The 16,120-nt window shown below is 39.8% G+C and overlaps 3 protein-coding genes across 12 annotated transcripts in view; 2 read left to right on the top strand and 1 right to left on the bottom strand.

Moving 5' to 3' along the window:
- syt1a (synaptotagmin Ia) overlaps window positions 1-6,321 on the top strand; it is a 153,712-nt gene extending 147,391 nt beyond the window's left edge. For all 4 annotated transcript variants that reach the window (XM_067490428.1, XM_067490427.1, XM_067490426.1 and 1 more), the window contains one exon: window positions 2,189-6,321. In XM_067490428.1, the coding sequence (XP_067346529.1) occupies window positions 2,189-2,395 (207 nt within the window). In that variant the 3' untranslated portion in view covers window positions 2,396-6,321. The remainder of the gene's footprint in view (window positions 1-2,188) is intronic.
- A 1,307-nt stretch (window positions 6,322-7,628) lies between these two features.
- Window positions 7,629-15,695, top strand: cyb5r3 (cytochrome b5 reductase 3). Of its 4 annotated transcripts, none has more exons than XM_067490308.1 (10): window positions 7,629-7,789; window positions 8,055-8,180; window positions 8,364-8,436; window positions 9,860-9,966; window positions 10,068-10,197; window positions 10,290-10,373; window positions 11,692-11,777; window positions 11,942-12,041; window positions 13,619-13,807; window positions 15,577-15,695. In XM_067490308.1, the coding sequence occupies exons 1-9, from the start codon at window positions 7,769-7,771 to the stop codon at window positions 13,789-13,791; spliced, it is 900 nt and encodes a 299-aa protein (XP_067346409.1). In that variant the 5' UTR covers window positions 7,629-7,768; the 3' UTR covers window positions 13,792-13,807; window positions 15,577-15,695. The 4 variants fall into 4 exon arrangements, with proteins under 4 accessions (XP_067346409.1, XP_067346408.1, XP_067346407.1 ...); XM_067490307.1 differs by having other exon boundaries at window positions 15,558-15,695; XM_067490306.1 differs by having other exon boundaries at window positions 15,469-15,695.
- ppfibp1a (PPFIA binding protein 1a) overlaps window positions 14,231-16,120 on the bottom strand; it is a 24,110-nt gene continuing 22,220 nt past the window's right edge. For 2 of the 4 annotated variants that reach the window (XM_067490300.1, XM_067490303.1), the window contains 4 exons: window positions 15,914-16,102; window positions 15,460-15,627; window positions 15,308-15,373; window positions 14,231-15,229 (listed from right to left, as the gene is read on the bottom strand). In XM_067490300.1, the coding sequence (XP_067346401.1) occupies window positions 15,146-15,229; window positions 15,308-15,373; window positions 15,460-15,627; window positions 15,914-16,102 (507 nt within the window). In that variant the 3' untranslated portion in view covers window positions 14,231-15,145. The remainder of the gene's footprint in view (window positions 15,230-15,307; window positions 15,374-15,459; window positions 15,628-15,913; window positions 16,103-16,120) is intronic. The other 2 variants (XM_067490301.1, XM_067490304.1) reach the window with 1 other exon arrangement.

Genomic DNA, 16,120 nt, shown 5'->3' with positions numbered 1-16,120 from the left:
GCTGATCATTAAATAATTATTATCGCCACTGATTGAATCAAAAACTTTGCATTGATTAGTTGCATTGGATTCGCTCCTAAAAGCTAGTACAACACCGAGCATGTTTTTAACTTGCATAATAGACCTGTCGTGAATCAAACAAAAATCAGGGGCCTGAAAGGAGGTTGTAGTAAGCTAATGGTCTGTTTAAACATCCCCATCATCAGTGGCAGCTCTTTAGGCCCCTGGTTGTATTGCGTCTGATTTTAAATAAAGACACTTAGCACTGGGGAGATTTTAATTACAGATTTACTCCTGTAGTACTGCCTCTGTTTGGTGTTTTACTTTGGTTTAATTTGTTAATCAATTTCTCAGGCAGATTTTCTCCCCTGCTTGTTAACATTTAAAACAGATTTTAGGCTGCTTATAGAAATCCACAAATTAACCACTTTTATCAGCAGAGGCGTAATGTTGGATTTGAGTTCAACTTGACCTTAGGGATATTTGTGTAATTAATCTAAAGGTTTTAATTGTCTCAGAGGTTGTGTGGGAATTGCACACAGTGCTTTTAATTGGTCTGTATTTTAATGGTACCACAAAGTTTGTTATTGACTGAGGCTGTTTAGCAAACCCAAGCAGAGGGAAAGCAGTTGGTGACACAATTTAGATGTAATTTGTTTTCATCTGTAGTCTCTCCCTTACTCAGTTTCACCGTGGCACCTTAGATTTAAAATAAAAAGCCAATCTACACAGCTTATATAATGTGTAATGATACATACACAAAGTAGAACATAAAATATTAAAAAAAGTTTCATGAATAGATCTGAGTAGAAATGTAGGTGTAAGGTGGATGGATACAGGAATGTGTCAGTATTTGAGGTGTTGGTACAACTTTCATGGTGGTGCATTAAGGATGGAGCTGGACTTGGGGAGTTACTTGCTCTAATTATTTATGGGGAAACCACAGCTAGTGGCTCGCTGTGCAGCTTTCAGTCCCCCTGTAACAGTGGGGTTGCCAGCTTTTGAACAATTTTAACCCAGGAGTGCTTCAGGAGAGTGATGTAGATGAATAAACTTTTCACATGACACAAGATTAATATAGATTTTATGTTAATCATGGAAAGCATTGTCCAACCCTAACTAGTCTTTAACATATGACTTTTGAATTGTCACACTACAAGCAACACAAGCCAAAAGTTGCCAGCCATTTTGCCCTGCTTCTGAAAAAACACATCGAACTCCGCTTTCAGTAATGATAATTATTGGGTAAAACAATTACACCAAAACAATAAATGCAGCAAAACAATACTGGAAGCTCAGGGATAATCGACAAAAGAGCCGGCTAATTTTATAATAGTCTGCTTGAATGAGAAATTTGAAGGTGAATTGCCCCTTTTAAAAAAAACCATCTGGTGTCCTTATATAGTATTTCATTACAAGCCACATTAGACATGCTCTTTTAGAACAGTGGCTCTGTGATCATGCAGGTGGCTGTAGCCCCGTTTCAGTGAGCCAGTGGATCGAAACTTAATCAGGGCTGTTTGTGCGCTCATTCATATTCTCTGCCACAGATTGACGCCCAGGTCACTCCTCTTTGCAGTGTCCCTTTGAATAAACACATGCCGAAGCTGAGTCTTAGACCTCTGAGTAATCAAACATTCTGCCATGTTTGGCTCTGGAAATAACTGACGCCTGGTCTGGAATCTCATCTACTGTTAATCAACATTCATGTCTGAAGAGCACTTAATTCCCTGCATTACTGTACCACCTAAAGTATTAATCAGTAACCATTTCATATTGCTTAATACTCAGATGCCACACTAAAATTCAAATATTCTGCATCTGGTAAATGGTTCTTGGAAGAAATCACTGTCAGCCAAAAAAAACTACAGAAAGATGTGCTCAAAAAACAGATTGAAGTGTGACATTTGGAAAATTGAGTGCAAAAAGAATTTAGTTTATAATGAAAACTTAAATGAACAGGGCTTTGAGCAACGACCAAAGGAAAACGACCATAGGAAAAGGAAGTAAAATAATGGGAACACAAAACATTGTGTTACCCAAACAATAAAAGTGACAGTCAAGTAATAAAAATTGTTGTTAAATAAGTGTAAATCTACTATCTTACAGTTTTTAGGATTAAAATTAACCGTCTATATGCTGACGATGACTCGATTGACCTCTGTGCCCGTTTTTTCCCTTTCCACAGAAAGTGCAAATTGTTATAACTGTCCTGGACTATGACAAGATCGGCAAGAACGATGCCATCGGCAAGGTCTTTGTGGGCCTCAACAGCTCGGGGACGGAGCTGCGCCACTGGTCTGACATGCTGGCCAACCCCAGGAGACCCATCGCTCAGTGGCACGTCCTGAAGCCTGAGGAGGAGGTGGACGCTCAGCTCTCCGTCAAGAAATAGGCAGGGCCCTTTCAGCACCTGCCTTGTAGTACTCTTTAGCCAGTATGTGTAAATACCTCAGTGATATATGGGTCCATCCACGTAACCCCCTCCTCTTTAACCCACCTCTCAGCCTCTCCCAGCTTTACTGCTCTTAATTTTACACACAATCATAATTGTTCAAACTTCCTGCGGCATTTCAACGTCTGTTTTTTTTTTTTTTTTTATATCAGGTTCCTAATTATGTTGCTTTCTGGTTGGTTTGTTTTTTTTATTTGTTCTGCTCTGATTCAGCAGGATTTGGGTTTTTCTGTTGGTGTTTTTTCCATCTCTGAGTCCTGAACTGCCCCAACCAAATGCCCCCTTCTTTTAAGCAATATGATCTGTATAGATAGCGCATGACTGAAAGAGTTTATTGTACCACAGTTGTATATATAAGTATGCAGACAAAATGATTTCTAGTTTATGTGTTTGTATGTTGTTACCCGTTTCCTAATCTGTGTATATCTTGATGTTTTTAATAAGATGTTCTATTTTAAATTATGTAAATGCAGATATAGAGGAAAGCCAATATTATATATCCCAGGATTTAAAAATTCTACCTTATTACCTTATTGCATTCCAGAAAAAAATTAATTCCAACGTGCAATACGCTAGTGGAAATATATTCATATTGTAAAGGACGTCTGGCTTTAAGTTCAGCAAAGGATCATCATAGAAAAGACAAAGATGATTATACAAACGAAAACCTAAAAAAAAAAAACAAGGCCATTAACTGCTATGGTTCTGTGGGCGAAATTATGCTGCTGGAAATTAAACAAGCACATGATTTCTTATGACTTTTTGTACTTGTTTCTCAATTGGAGGACTTATGTGTTTAGCTAAATGCAAACTGCTGCCAGAAACTATAGTGTAGACAAACAGTTTGCGTTTCATTCCTCCACATGCGACAGTTTCATCTAAGTGAAATGGGTCCTCACTTTAAAGGACATCATCCACTTGTACTGGTTTGTTTTCTTTTCCAGACTTTGAAAGTGTTGCCTCCAAAAAAAGGCTTCTTAACCCTTCAGAAACAGACTCCATGTGAAACAAAGCACCAAGCTGTAGCCATTGTGTCCTTGAACTCATGTAATAATATTTTGCTAACCACTTACTTTGAACAGCCTTGGCGTTGCTGGGAGTAAACCGCATTTAGGCCGGAGTCCGATCTTTGAGCAGGAGTAAAAACAAAGAGTCGCGACTCCGGTTTTAAGAGGACTATTTTTAGAGGAATTCAATGTCTTGACTATTTTTAGTAAACTGCATGATTTAATTCATTTATTTTTTACAATCTTTACTAAAAGCTGGGACGGGGTGAGATCTACTGACACCAGGGGAAGCTCTTCTGATACGATCCCCTTGCCTTCAGTCAGAGGAGGGGGGGGGGGGGGGTGGGGAATCAAGAATAATGTTTAAAATTTGAGTCAATGTAATGTTGGCTGAGGTGAAGCAAGTTTCTAAACACTGCCATTTCCAGGGAGGTGACTTATGTAGAGACCCTGTCTTCATGCACACTCCCACTTGCTAGTGGTTGTAGCTTTGGTTTATTGGGATCAATGTCTTTGGCTGCAATGGTGCCCTGAATCGCAGTCTTTGCTTTGTGTTGCCTTCTCACAGTGACAATAGAGCTAGCCATGTCTTACTGCCAACTTTAACTTTTATGTGGCTGCTGTTTTGCACTGAATGTCTTCGAACTAGCTTGTTGACTTTTCGGTGGATCGTTGGTCTGGCTTTATTTCGGGACACCTGCAGGGGGAGCCAGAGAACCACCTGCTCGATTGGCTGACTTAAAAAGGAGAAAGCAACGTTGACCAATCACGTTTCAGCCAACAACAGTTACGTGCGCTTTTTGTTTCTTGTTGGCACAGGACGACACCAGGCGAGTGCGGAATAACCGTAAAAGTTAATGGTCTGCGTAGGCAGATTGGTCCATCGTGTCCTTTACTACGGGTCCAATTAGGAATGGAAAGTTTTAATCCATGAAAACCATGAAGTCTCTTATCTTGGAGGAACCTCTTGCATATACTCGATGCTAGCTTCGGGAGGACTTTCTAAATGTTTTCAATGTTATTGTGTAGTTGATAGCACTATTATGAAAAAGCTACTTGTCATTCCATAGGAGTCTCCGAGGACTGCTTTGTGTATCACTGTGACTGCCGTGTGTGCTTAGAGATGTAGACTTATCGGTAGGTAGCAAAACCAGTTTGTTCTGTAGTGATGTCGTAGCGTTAAATGCCATTTTCCCTTCTACGCGCAGAGAACGAGAGCGTGTGACGTCACCCGACTGCACGAGACAAAAAAAAAAGTCTGAAAGACGTTGTATGCGAACGCAAGTGAGTCGCTTCACACAGCATTTTGTTGAGCACTGTGCAATAGTTATATGTTCATCCCATAGTGTTACTGAGGGCGGCGCCGCCCGAGAAAAACGATTCTAACCCTAGAGGATGATTCCAATCCAGAGATTCTCCTTTCCAGTGAAATGGTTGGGACACAGCACACGTAGATGCAGCTTATAGGTTGAAGCTCGACACCTGTTAACCTCTGTTTAGGGTTCCCTCCCTTTTTGCAGGTTCGTTTCCTCCTCTTGCACATAGTTTCAGCATCAGAAATTTCAGGGAGTATTAATTAAATACCAAACAAGATTCTACATTTTAATTACCCCCTAAAATGCCATGTATATATTTGCATAACCACGTCAAACATGTATATCTAGAATTCATATAGAGTGACATAAATGACTATTCAGCCTCTAATATTATTCTATCTATCTGTCATCTATAAACTATATCGCATCATTCTGATTTTCATAATGGATCTTTTTGTTTGTTAACTGCCCTGTTGATTAAAAAACCCTTTTATATTTGAGATGAAAACTCTGAATGTACAGTGTGCACTGTGTTGGTGTAAATTACTTTAACAGTGAGATTAGACGTAATTGCACTTTCTGTTTGAAAAAAAATAGTCTCTTTTTTTCACCCATTATGAATTTATTTCATAACCCGCTGAGGTGAAACCACCTGTCTTACGGCAAAACCTTTGAAATATGCTTTTATACCACTGCATTCCCAATCCCTCTTCAACCTGAGGGATTCCTTTATTTGCCATGTTTTACATACATGTATGTAGATTTAAGAATTCCAGTACAGCTTCAGATTTAAATTAAAAAATGGATTAAGTACAAAGTAGAGGCTCTGCAAAAATGGCCAGAGCAACTCAATGTGAATACTCATGCAAAAAGGTTGTACTAATGGAATTATCTGATTAAATCTAACAGAATGATGAGAGAAAGAACAAGTATAAACCTTTCAGGGAATTCAGTAATGAGCAGCATTGCAGAAACTACCGGATTTCGACATGTGTGGAGTAGAAAAAAACAAACACAAAGCAAAAGCCATTACCTGCACTGTAACGCAATGCTCCTCCTATTACGATTTCCTACCAAAGTCTGCATGCATAATCAAATCCCTAAATTCTTCTCTTGTTAAAAACAAACAAACAAAACCCTTATTAAGCTCTCTGTGTGTCAAATAACTCACTATTCTCCCAGTGAACCTGACAAAAAGCCACACTGACCTTTTCAAAAACAAAGCTGTGTAAAGTATTAGAATCTGATGCTGTAGAAAGATCCTAGTTGCCTTTGTGTATATCAACTGCCTGCTTGAGTATTTTGTGTGTGGAACTTTTCTCTGTAATCTTGTAGAACTGTTTGGGGTGTTTTTTCCTGCCATATCGCTCGCAGTGACAGCGAGCCGCTGACGGTTATATTTGCTGTGTATACCTTAATTTTTGACGAGGTGTTTTACAGTTTTGTTTCACTTTGTGTAGTGATTCACTCTGTGGAGTTTTCTGACTGTTGTTATATAACTTCATATACACAAATGATCAATAAAAATGTTTTATTTCCTGTTGATACAGAAGCTTTTGTCATGTTTTCATTAATGACACATGGAGCACAGCTTTTCATCAGAGCATTCGTTTAAATAGCAGGGGATGCTGTCCCCTCCTCTAATTTTGGCTTTAATAACAAAACAGCCTCATTACTATCACTACAGTTTTAGTATTGATTGGCACAGGAGGTGTGACTCACTGCTCCCGCACAAAACTCCCGTCACATCAAAAAGAAAAGTGCCTGCATGTGTCGCTTGCATGACAAATTCCAGTTTTAATGATGATGTTTTTTGTGTTTTAGAACCGCTGAGCGTGCTTTGGGGGATCCACCTCTGCCTGGTAAGAAGACCACTACTGCCATCTAACGGGTGTAAAGAAGCATGCAGGGACAGGACTGATTATGTTTTCCCCTGTCACCCAGGGCACAGATCAATTTCTATTAGTGATTATTCAGTGATCTCTACCATAGTCAGTAAATGGGGACAGGAGTTTGACCTGTGAGTTTATAGATTTTAGAAAGCTGCCACGAAATGTAGGCTGCTTGGGCTCAAACGTGTGAGTGTTAATTTTCCGCAGCAAGCAGCACCAACAATTCTACATTGCAAATAATAATCTTTAGATTGGGTGCAACCAATAAGTGAAGTATATGAGGAGTATTTGCAAATGTGCTCAAAGCTGTCACGATAAGGGAACCTTTGACACGATGTTGAGAAAAAGAAATATCACAGCCACAAAAGGAAATACAAAAACAGATGCATAAAACACATTAGCTATGCAGGCAATATAAAGCATAATGGATTAAAATACAAACAAACCCAGCTGGTGTTCTGAGAATTTCAAATTACTTTTTGAAAGTATTCTGAAAAGAGTAAAACTCTTGTGGTGAATAAAAAAAAGGCTTAAATTGATTGGGCATAAAACAAAGAAAGAAAATGATTAAACCTTTGATAGCTGAGAAGTAATCATGCATAAAAAGCACCATTGAAACCCATTCGTAACAAGCTGAATGACAAACTTGTCTCAAACTTGTGCAACTTGTTTTATTAAAAGGAAACTTTTTATAGTGGCTTTTATTCCGATAAGCAGCCAGGATTCCCAACCGGAAGTGACGATCGAGCGTCAGCTCCGCCAAGCCGAGCCGTTTTTCGGCTGAAAAGTCGATTAAAATTTGTCTATTCGTGGAAAAGGGGCCAGGACAGTGTCGTTAAATTTAAGTTGGGTGTATAAACATATTAACATGTGAATCTTTACGTGTATTAGTTTTATGAGCGGGCTGCTGTGTGTTCTGAAAAACAATTTAGCCACGTAGGTGCTTTTATTTTGGCTGGGATGTGAGCATTTCCGCTAGCTTGCATTAGCTCGACGCAGTGACAGGTCGGAGCGGCGTCACACACAGTTGCAGACAAGTCGTCTGGTGCTGCTTTCTGCGCCGACACACAACCTTGGAGTTCGTCAAACGGACCGACCATGTTGTCCTACATCGTTGGAGTAAGTATACTTTAACGAAAAGTAGCCAGACTCGTGTTGTTCTAGCTATGTCTTTGGCGTTAGCTTAGGCTGGCGGTGGCTAACGCAGTTTTCCTAACAAGTTCTGCTGGAGCTCGGCCGCGCCTGCCCACAGGAACCGCTCTGACTCAGTCCCTGTGAACACATTTGTGTTCAGGGTAACGCCCCGCAGAGGTCTCGAACAGCTGGTAGCTTATGCTAACGGAGGGGGTCTGAGTCATTCTGTGCTTTTTGACCTTTGTCGCAGCTGATCCGGAGCGGCTTTGACGGCATCATAAACCTCATCTTCAGACTCTTCTTCTCCAAGAGGAGACCTGCCATCACCCTGCAGGATCCCAGCATCAAGTACGCCCTGCGCCTCATAGACAAACAGGTAAAAGAAGTAAAAAAATACAAAACAAACTGCTTTCTGTCTCCAAACGCAACTGATGCGTTCGCGCACCCGCGTTTCTTTGCTTAGATACAGATAACTTGTGTGCTTTAAAAGCTGCTCTGTCACTGAGAAACGCGTGTGGGTGTGGGTGTGTGTGTGGGTGTGTGTGTGTGGCTTGTTTAGATCGTCAGCCATGACACGAGGAGGTTCCGCTTTGCGCTGCCTTCCCCAGATCACGTCCTCGGTCTCCCCATCGGTATGTATGAGCACTCACCTGCCCAGACTTTCTGGCAGGAACATTTTAATAACACTTATAAGGACCAGCGGGGATGAAATTATTAGTTATAAGGTTTACTCAGGATTTTATTTTGGGTTTGCAAATGTGTGTCTAGTATTGGATACAATACACAGTCACTGTAATTATTTATCCACTAAGTCGCTCATAGCTTCACCTTATCAGTAAAAAATGAACATTTCTTTGCAACTTGTGGTTAGTTCAGCGGTTCCCAACCCTGGTCCTCGGGGACCCCTGCTTGCTTGTTTTCAGCTGTGCCTGCTCACTGCTGATTACCTGGATCAGGTGTGTTCAGTCAGACAGAGGGTAGAAGATGGCACGTTGGAAAACATGGGGAGGGGGTTCCCTGAGGACCAGGGCTTGGAACCACTGGGTTTACACTAACTGCATTTGCTGCTTTTGTTTATTTGCTGAAACTGATCTGGGTCTTGTTTACTGTTTCTGCTTAATTTAGTTGTAGGCCTTTAAATGAATTTCTACAAAAAAGAGAAATGATGGAACGTGTACGTTTTTAGTCAGCAACTTAACAAAGGAGACCGTCACACAATTGCATGTCGTTAGGCAAGTGAGTTCGATTTAGAAGCTTATGGCTGCAGATAATGATTATTTAACTCATTTAGAAGTTATTGCCAAAGCCTCTTTGTTAATTTACTAAAATAGTAGCTGATTAATTTTTTCTGCTCTTGTTGCTGCTTTAGCTCAGGTTAAACAAACTCTGAGGGACAACCTGAACTGTACTTTGACAAACCCGACAGGGAAATCTCAGAACTTTTGGTTTTTGAAACACTGGTTGGTGTCAGTTTGTTCAAATCTGCTTAAAATCTGTCTATGAAACTCTTGATCAGTAAAGCTCACAAACTAAGACTCATCATGGCAACAGTAAATAAAGAGCAGTGCCGCAATTTTAATGCAGTGCTGTCAGACAAATTAATGTGACATTAATGCAGATTTATCTCGAAAGAACAACAGGAGTGAAAGATAAAAACAAGTCACTGATTTACAGTTTTGTTCAGTTTTATTTATTCATTTGTTTATTCATTTGTAGACTTAGATTTTTTTGTTGATATAACTGAAATTGACAAAAGTAATAAAAGAGGGAACAAAGTTTTGAATTAAAAATCTGATTTTGCTTTTGATTTTCTCATTCAACCAAATATTTTAAATAAAAGAACAAATGAAAATGACCAGATCTGTTAGGAAAGATCCCAAATAATTGGATTATAGTGATATTTTAAACTGTTTACTATGACACGAAGCTGCTGGTGAGCAGGTTTACCTGGTACAGAGTTGAGGTTATGTCCATTTCTAAAACTGAAAACCCCTGAGTTTCCCCCAGCTCAGTGTAAACAGACTCATAAATTACCACCTCTATCATCTTTTGCAGGGCAGCATATTTATCTGTCAGCAAGAATCGATGGGAACCTGGTTGTCCGTCCATACACACCGGTGTCCAGCGACGATGACAAAGGCTTTGTGGACTTGGTGGTGAAGGTACAGTGTTAAGAGAAGTTGTTAATTTTTGTGTTTTTTTTTTTCTGTGTATTTGTGTCATTTATTGTTCTAAACAAGTTTGTCTCGTCGCTTTTTAACAGATTTACTTTAAAGATGTTAATCCTAAATTCCCTGAGGGCGGGAAGATGAGCCAGTACATGGAGAGCCTCAGGATTAATGACACTATTGACTTTAGGGGACCAAGTGGTCTTCTGGTTTACAAGGGCAGAGGTGAGCACGTAGCACGACGGCCAATGACTGAGCAGTTATCAGTTTGTTTGGTTTTTCAGCAGCTTGACACGATGCTGTAAATTTGCTTCCAGGTGTTTTTGCCATTCAGGCTGATAAAAAGTCTCCAGCTGTGACCAAAACAGCCAAACATGTGGGCATGATCGCAGGAGGCACAGGTGAGAGAAACCTTCAGTCTCAAAGTTTTCCACTACCAGAAACCAGTGTGTGATAAGTCACATCTTAACATATTCAGTTTTTTTCTCGGACCGTACAACAAAAACAGCTACATTTCATGAGTAAAATAAAACAAAAGCACAAACTCTTCATACTTTATTAGTTGTTTTTTTTTGCATCAAACAGTTCAAAACTCTACTATTGTATGATTTTAGAAAATAAATCTATTTCCTAAGAGAATTTGAAGCCAGCAAAGGTTCAATGTCTTCATAACTGAGACGTTCCATCAGTTTCCTCCTTCAGTAATCTGCTAAGTTACAAATCCTTCAATAGTCGTAACCTGTTTTTAAGTTGCTGCCTTTGGTTTAAGTTGCTGAAATACTGTTTAACTTCTCACTGAAAACTCCCATGTTTTAACAACGGGGAGGCTGAGGGACCATTTTATATTCACCTACTTCGTAAAAGTAGAACCACAGGACTCGTGTTGATGATCTGTGGAAATTGGCCTTTAAACTCTGTTTTGTCTCTGCTTTCTAAAATAAATGCAAATGACATTTAATAAAGCATAAAAAGTCAAAGCGTGTGATGACGGGTCCGTTTTTGAAGGCAGAAAAATTAGACAGTTGCTGTCCAGGGCAGCATCTTATTCATCTTCATAAATTCCTGTATTTTGCACAAATTAGCATTTTTAATTTTGTCACTTCTGGCGCTTTTTTCCTGCATAGCATTACTAAGGAATCGGAAAATGAAATCTCCCACCCTCTTCGTGGCTTAAATGTGCAAAACCAGAACCACCTTAACATCTGGTGTTTGTTATTAGCTGCGTTGTTGGGATTAAAATATTAAGTCCACATTTTCTTTACGTCTGTGGTCTACAACGTTTTTAAGATCAGTTAGGGTTTGAAAATACTGCACCGGCTTTATACTTAATGAATTTGAGCTCATTAAAAGGTACCATTTCGACAAATTGAGCAGGTTCTATAGCAGATGGTATCTTCACACAAACTAAGTTCATTAAACCTGTTTGACAAAAGGTGATGCTTAATCACAGTGTGGCGCCACTAAACCTGCAGCCTGTAACATTACAAATAAAGTTACTTCAGCCTTCATTTGTCTAAAACCTTTAACTTGAAAGTTGTGCTAATATCAACAGCAGTTGACTGATCAGATTCATGAGTAACCTTTAGTTTCTGCTAAACCTTAAGTACCAAGGAGGCCTGGGCCAAATGACGTCCATATAGTCTTGGCTATGATAAATAAAATTTTAAATATAGTCAGAAATATAACCTACTCCTGTAAACATGTTTGGTTTTTGTTCAGGCATCACTCCCATCCTGCAGCTGATCACAGCAGTGATGAAGGATCCTCGGGACCAGACCATGTGTCACCTGCTCTTTGCCAACCAGGTGAGGTTCATTACACTAATTACATTACACCCACACGGGGCCACGTTGTTTGCAGGAGGTGCTGTTTGCTTTGTGACGCTGCTGGGAAGGGTTGAGTTGTTGCAGAGACAGAAAACTGTAGAGAGCAGTTTAAAAAAAACATTTTTTGAATGATGTGTTGGCAGACTGAGAATGACATCCTGCTGAGACCGGAGCTGGAGGAGATTCAGGTCAACAACCCAGACCGGTTCAAGCTGTGGTTCACTCTGGACCGAGCACCTACCGGTAAGTTCTCGGTCAACACTAACAACAAAGTCTCCAAACTCTGAACACACTGGCTTCTCTTGCTGAAATGATAAGTGTGTGATAGGCATCACAGAAAGAAGTGGTTTCCATTTCCACTTGTCACCACCATGAGTAGTTTTTTTGTTTATTTTTTATGATATTGTTCAGATTCCTCATTTTTATTTGTGGCAGAAAGTTGTTTACATTGTTAATTCACATAATTAATCATTTTGTTTGTAAGTGTCAGAAAATAGTTTAAGATGTCCATCAAAAGTTTAAACTGCTGGTGTGTCCAAAATATAAGAAGTAAAAGATTGTTCTTGTTGAAACTAGAATTATATATAGACACGCTAATACAATTGTTGGTTCACTTTCACAAACCTACAATTTTCTCTAGAATAATACATTTAAAAATTGCAATTACTAAAAACCCGACTTTGAATAAGCAGATTTCAATGGCCCAGACAGATTTCTCAGAAAACATCAGAAATAATGGGCTTATAGTGACATTTTAAACATTTAATTGGAGGAAATTGGTCACTGGTGTAGTTTGTCCTTTATTATTTAAAATACTCCTATTGAATCAAAAATCTAAAGCAACATGTGATTTTAATTTTTTTTTTTTCTCTTGAAGGGTTCCAACAATTTTAGTGTGTTTTTGCAAAAAATAAATGCACATTTATCTATTTATAATTTATTGCTAAAATAGTCTGAGCTCCACTTAAATCTGTTTATGGGAAGGATGTGAAGTGCAGAGAGGAAGTAGACGATATCTTGTCTGACACTGAGCTGCTGAGGCATCGGTTTGGCTGCTGATGCTCAGGCTTGTGATCATGTGACATTTATAGCTTTTTACTCCACAATTTGTTAAAGTGTGTGGAGTAAAGCAAAACTGTTGCCACATTTCAGCTAAAGTTAAATTACATTAGGTTGGTACTGTGCCCACCATCAGCATTTGTTCATAGAGGAAACACTTTGTTCTTATAATTTTTTTGAAGTCAGCCTCTTCTAACCATCTGCATGAATAAAGAATTGACCAAGGATAGGATAAGAATTAAAATCTAACGTCCTTTCAGTCGCTGGATCCCTATCTGCGACATAATTCAGAAACATTTCCCTGCACTATGAAGCCTTTGTGGAACCAGGATATGTAGTTCAGCCCCTTTAAGGTTGTTTTTGTGAAGATCCGTGGGCCCCACCCCATCATGATAAGCCAGATACTGTACAAACCAGCAGACCATGGTTTGTTTCTAAAACGTAGCAGTGACTTTCCTCCTTTTATCTGAACTTGAAATAAACCCCTATTTAGAGTGTAATATAATGAATCTACTGTATTGTTGCGTTTGTTACTTGATGTTGTAGGTACTTTATTAGTTCATGTATTGCCTGTAGCAGTATCTTTAACAAGTCATTTAAAGAGTACACTGAGCAGTGTATTTGCAGTAATTGTAGTCACCAGTAGGTGTCACTGATGCACACAGTCAAGTGAGGCCTTGATCAGAGTCTCATTTTACTCCCATCAAACAAGCATCGGGGTAAAAGAACTTGTACTGATTTCAAGTCGTTTTGTGTTTCAGACTGGGAGTACAGCCAAGGGTTCATCAGTGAAGACATGGTGAGGGACCACCTGCCCCCTCCCAGCGACGACACCCTCATCCTCATGTGTGGACCGCCTCCAATGATCCAGTTTGCATGCAACCCCAACCTGGACAAAGTCGGTCACGCCGACAGTCGCAGATTCACCTTCTAAAGGCCGAGGAACGGAGGTTTGAGAAGGCTTATTATTGGCTCTAGCACTACGTATAACTACATTTATCATGCAAGTGCCCGATGAGGATTAGTATGTTTCAGTGGGTCGTGGTGTAAGTTTACATGCTGTTTGCTTGGAAAGTGAGGGTGTGATGTTGCGAACAGGCGCGTTTTGGTTTGCATATCAGATAAGTTGAGCTTTACTGGCTGTTTGAGTGCCTTAACACCTGCTAAGTTTCTTTATGCACTGTTAAAGGATTGTGAGCACTCGCTTTAATGCATTCACAATCATATTATGTCTGTTTTGGCTGTTACTTATCGTCACGTTAAAGGCGTTAATATTTTGCTAGAATATAGTCTGATCTGTTGAACGTGCTGTGTATTATGATGCCAAATGTGTTGTATCTCCCCGTGCTGTTACTAAAGCTCAAGACAAAACATACTTTCTCATTTTTATTAGCAAAAGGTAAAAACCACAATTACAAAACAGATTGACCTGCTGTTTCTCATGGTTATTTTTATCTCAAAGTTTGCTTCTTTGCAGAATTACATAACTTCCACCTGTCGTTACACACAATATTCTCCTTTGTTTAGTCCATACAAAGCATAAGTGACTTCAGCCAGAGTTACATGCTGAGTCTTCTGTGGATTAAACAAACGAGACACAGTTGCTGTTTCTCATCTTGTTGCTATAAATTGAGCACAAGTGGTATTGTGCCCTAATTCTGCAAAGAAGCAAGATAACAGAACAGCAAACACAGCTCACTTATGGTGTAACCAGCCCCAGCAGTAACTTTAAGTCTGTGTCTCTGGTAAACATAATTTCTTATGCACAAATCTAGATATATAAATTTGAATCATTGACCTTTTGTTTTTGTAGAATTTGCATTCCAAACACTGCACTTTACCTTTGATGAATGTAAGTAAGACAATTTCTTGTGCACCTATTTGCTTTTGTAGATGAAACTGTCGTCCCTGAGAGACTGGTTTTATGAATTTCAGAAAGGCACATGCTGGGGCTGGTCTTAACCACTGCTGTTTAGGTGAGTGGAACTGTGTGTGCGCGCGCTTAAGTAGTTGTGAGGGCCACACACAGTTCCACCCACCTCTACAGTGTGGGAGATCACTAAGTTTACGTACCACTATTAAAACAGACTGCACTCAAAAGGAACAACACAGCTGCAGGGTAGAAGTATTCTTACCTCAGTGATTACCGAAAAACTAATTAAGATGGAATGCACTAAAAATTCCTGCATTATATTTTGGACAACTTTAATAAATATATATGGTCACTAAAATCATTGACTGTATTTCTGAGTAAAAGCAGACAAACTTGGGCTCAGTATCTTCAGCTCTTAGTTGTTGGGAGTTTCTACTGCTTCAACTTGTGGAGAGCAGACGGACACCTCCTGAAAAAACTCATCCTCCTTCAGCATGCTCTAAAGGAGGGAAACGTTTTCTTACCAACTCATATTTAGAGTCTGGAACAAATGGAAAGAAAATGTTGCAGATCTTACCGTCAGATTGTTGATTCCTTCAGAAAAGGCCCCGATCTGTTGGACGGTGCCTTCAGAGTCTTCCAGCTGTCAAAATTAGAGTATGAACTGCATCAATAAGAAGTCACAGTAAACGTTTGGTTAATAAATCCAGATGTGCTGTATCTCTATACCTGTTCCAGGTTATCCTCATGGATTAGGGCACTTCTCTGGAAGCTGCTGTTTTCTGGCATTTCTATGTTCATAGGGCAGATGTACTCTTCATCATCAGTTGGCCGTTTCCTCCGCAGAGTGCCAAAACCACCAAATGACAGACGTCTAGGCTGGAGGAGACACAAGCACTTCAGTTCCATTAAAAATGGATCCAAAACTTTGATTAAACTCTTGTTATAAACAAAATCATTCTTTACTACTTAGTTGAATGTTTCTTGGTTTTGAGTGAGTCAGTTACTCAGATCCCTGCAGCTCAAGGTCTCACACCCATTTAAATTAAGCCTTTTCTAAAAATGTATTTTCAGATGTTGCATTGACCAAATTCATAAAAGACAGCTACTGTAATTACACTAACCCCCCCCCCCCCCCCGTTCAAGTTATGTCACCACACTAAGGTCATAAACAAGCGCTCACCTTGACTTTGGCTGTGGCAGTGAGGACAGTGTAGTCTGGGTTTTCCAGACAGTCCTGTTTAATCCGTTTTGCCTCGGAGCCCACGAGCAGGTGAAAATGTGTGGCCAGGTGGCGCCGCAGCAGGGTTTTGTTGGGAGGGATGTTGAGTAGAAGGGCGAGAGCTTCCACGTTGAACCGATGCTCCAACACCTTCAGAGCACATTTGAT

The sequence above is a fragment of the Channa argus genome, chromosome 21 (genome assembly GCF_033026475.1).
Source record: "Channa argus isolate prfri chromosome 21, Channa argus male v1.0, whole genome shotgun sequence".
Lineage (NCBI taxonomy): Eukaryota > Metazoa > Chordata > Actinopteri > Anabantiformes > Channidae > Channa > Channa argus.
Note: the sequence above shows the minus strand (reverse complement) of the source record. Positions and strands in the feature narration are given on the sequence as shown.

Bases quoted from the DNA above. Each gene is read 5' to 3' on its own strand.
- cyb5r3 (XM_067490308.1), top strand. From the start codon at position 7,769: ATGTTGTCCTACATCGTTGGA. The intron at 7,790-8,054 runs GTAAGTATACTT...CCTTTGTCGCAG, and splicing joins TGTTGTCCTACATCGTTGGA to CTGATCCGGAGCGGCTTTGA. The intron at 10,198-10,289 runs GTGAGCACGTAG...ATTTGCTTCCAG, and splicing joins TCTGGTTTACAAGGGCAGAG to GTGTTTTTGCCATTCAGGCT.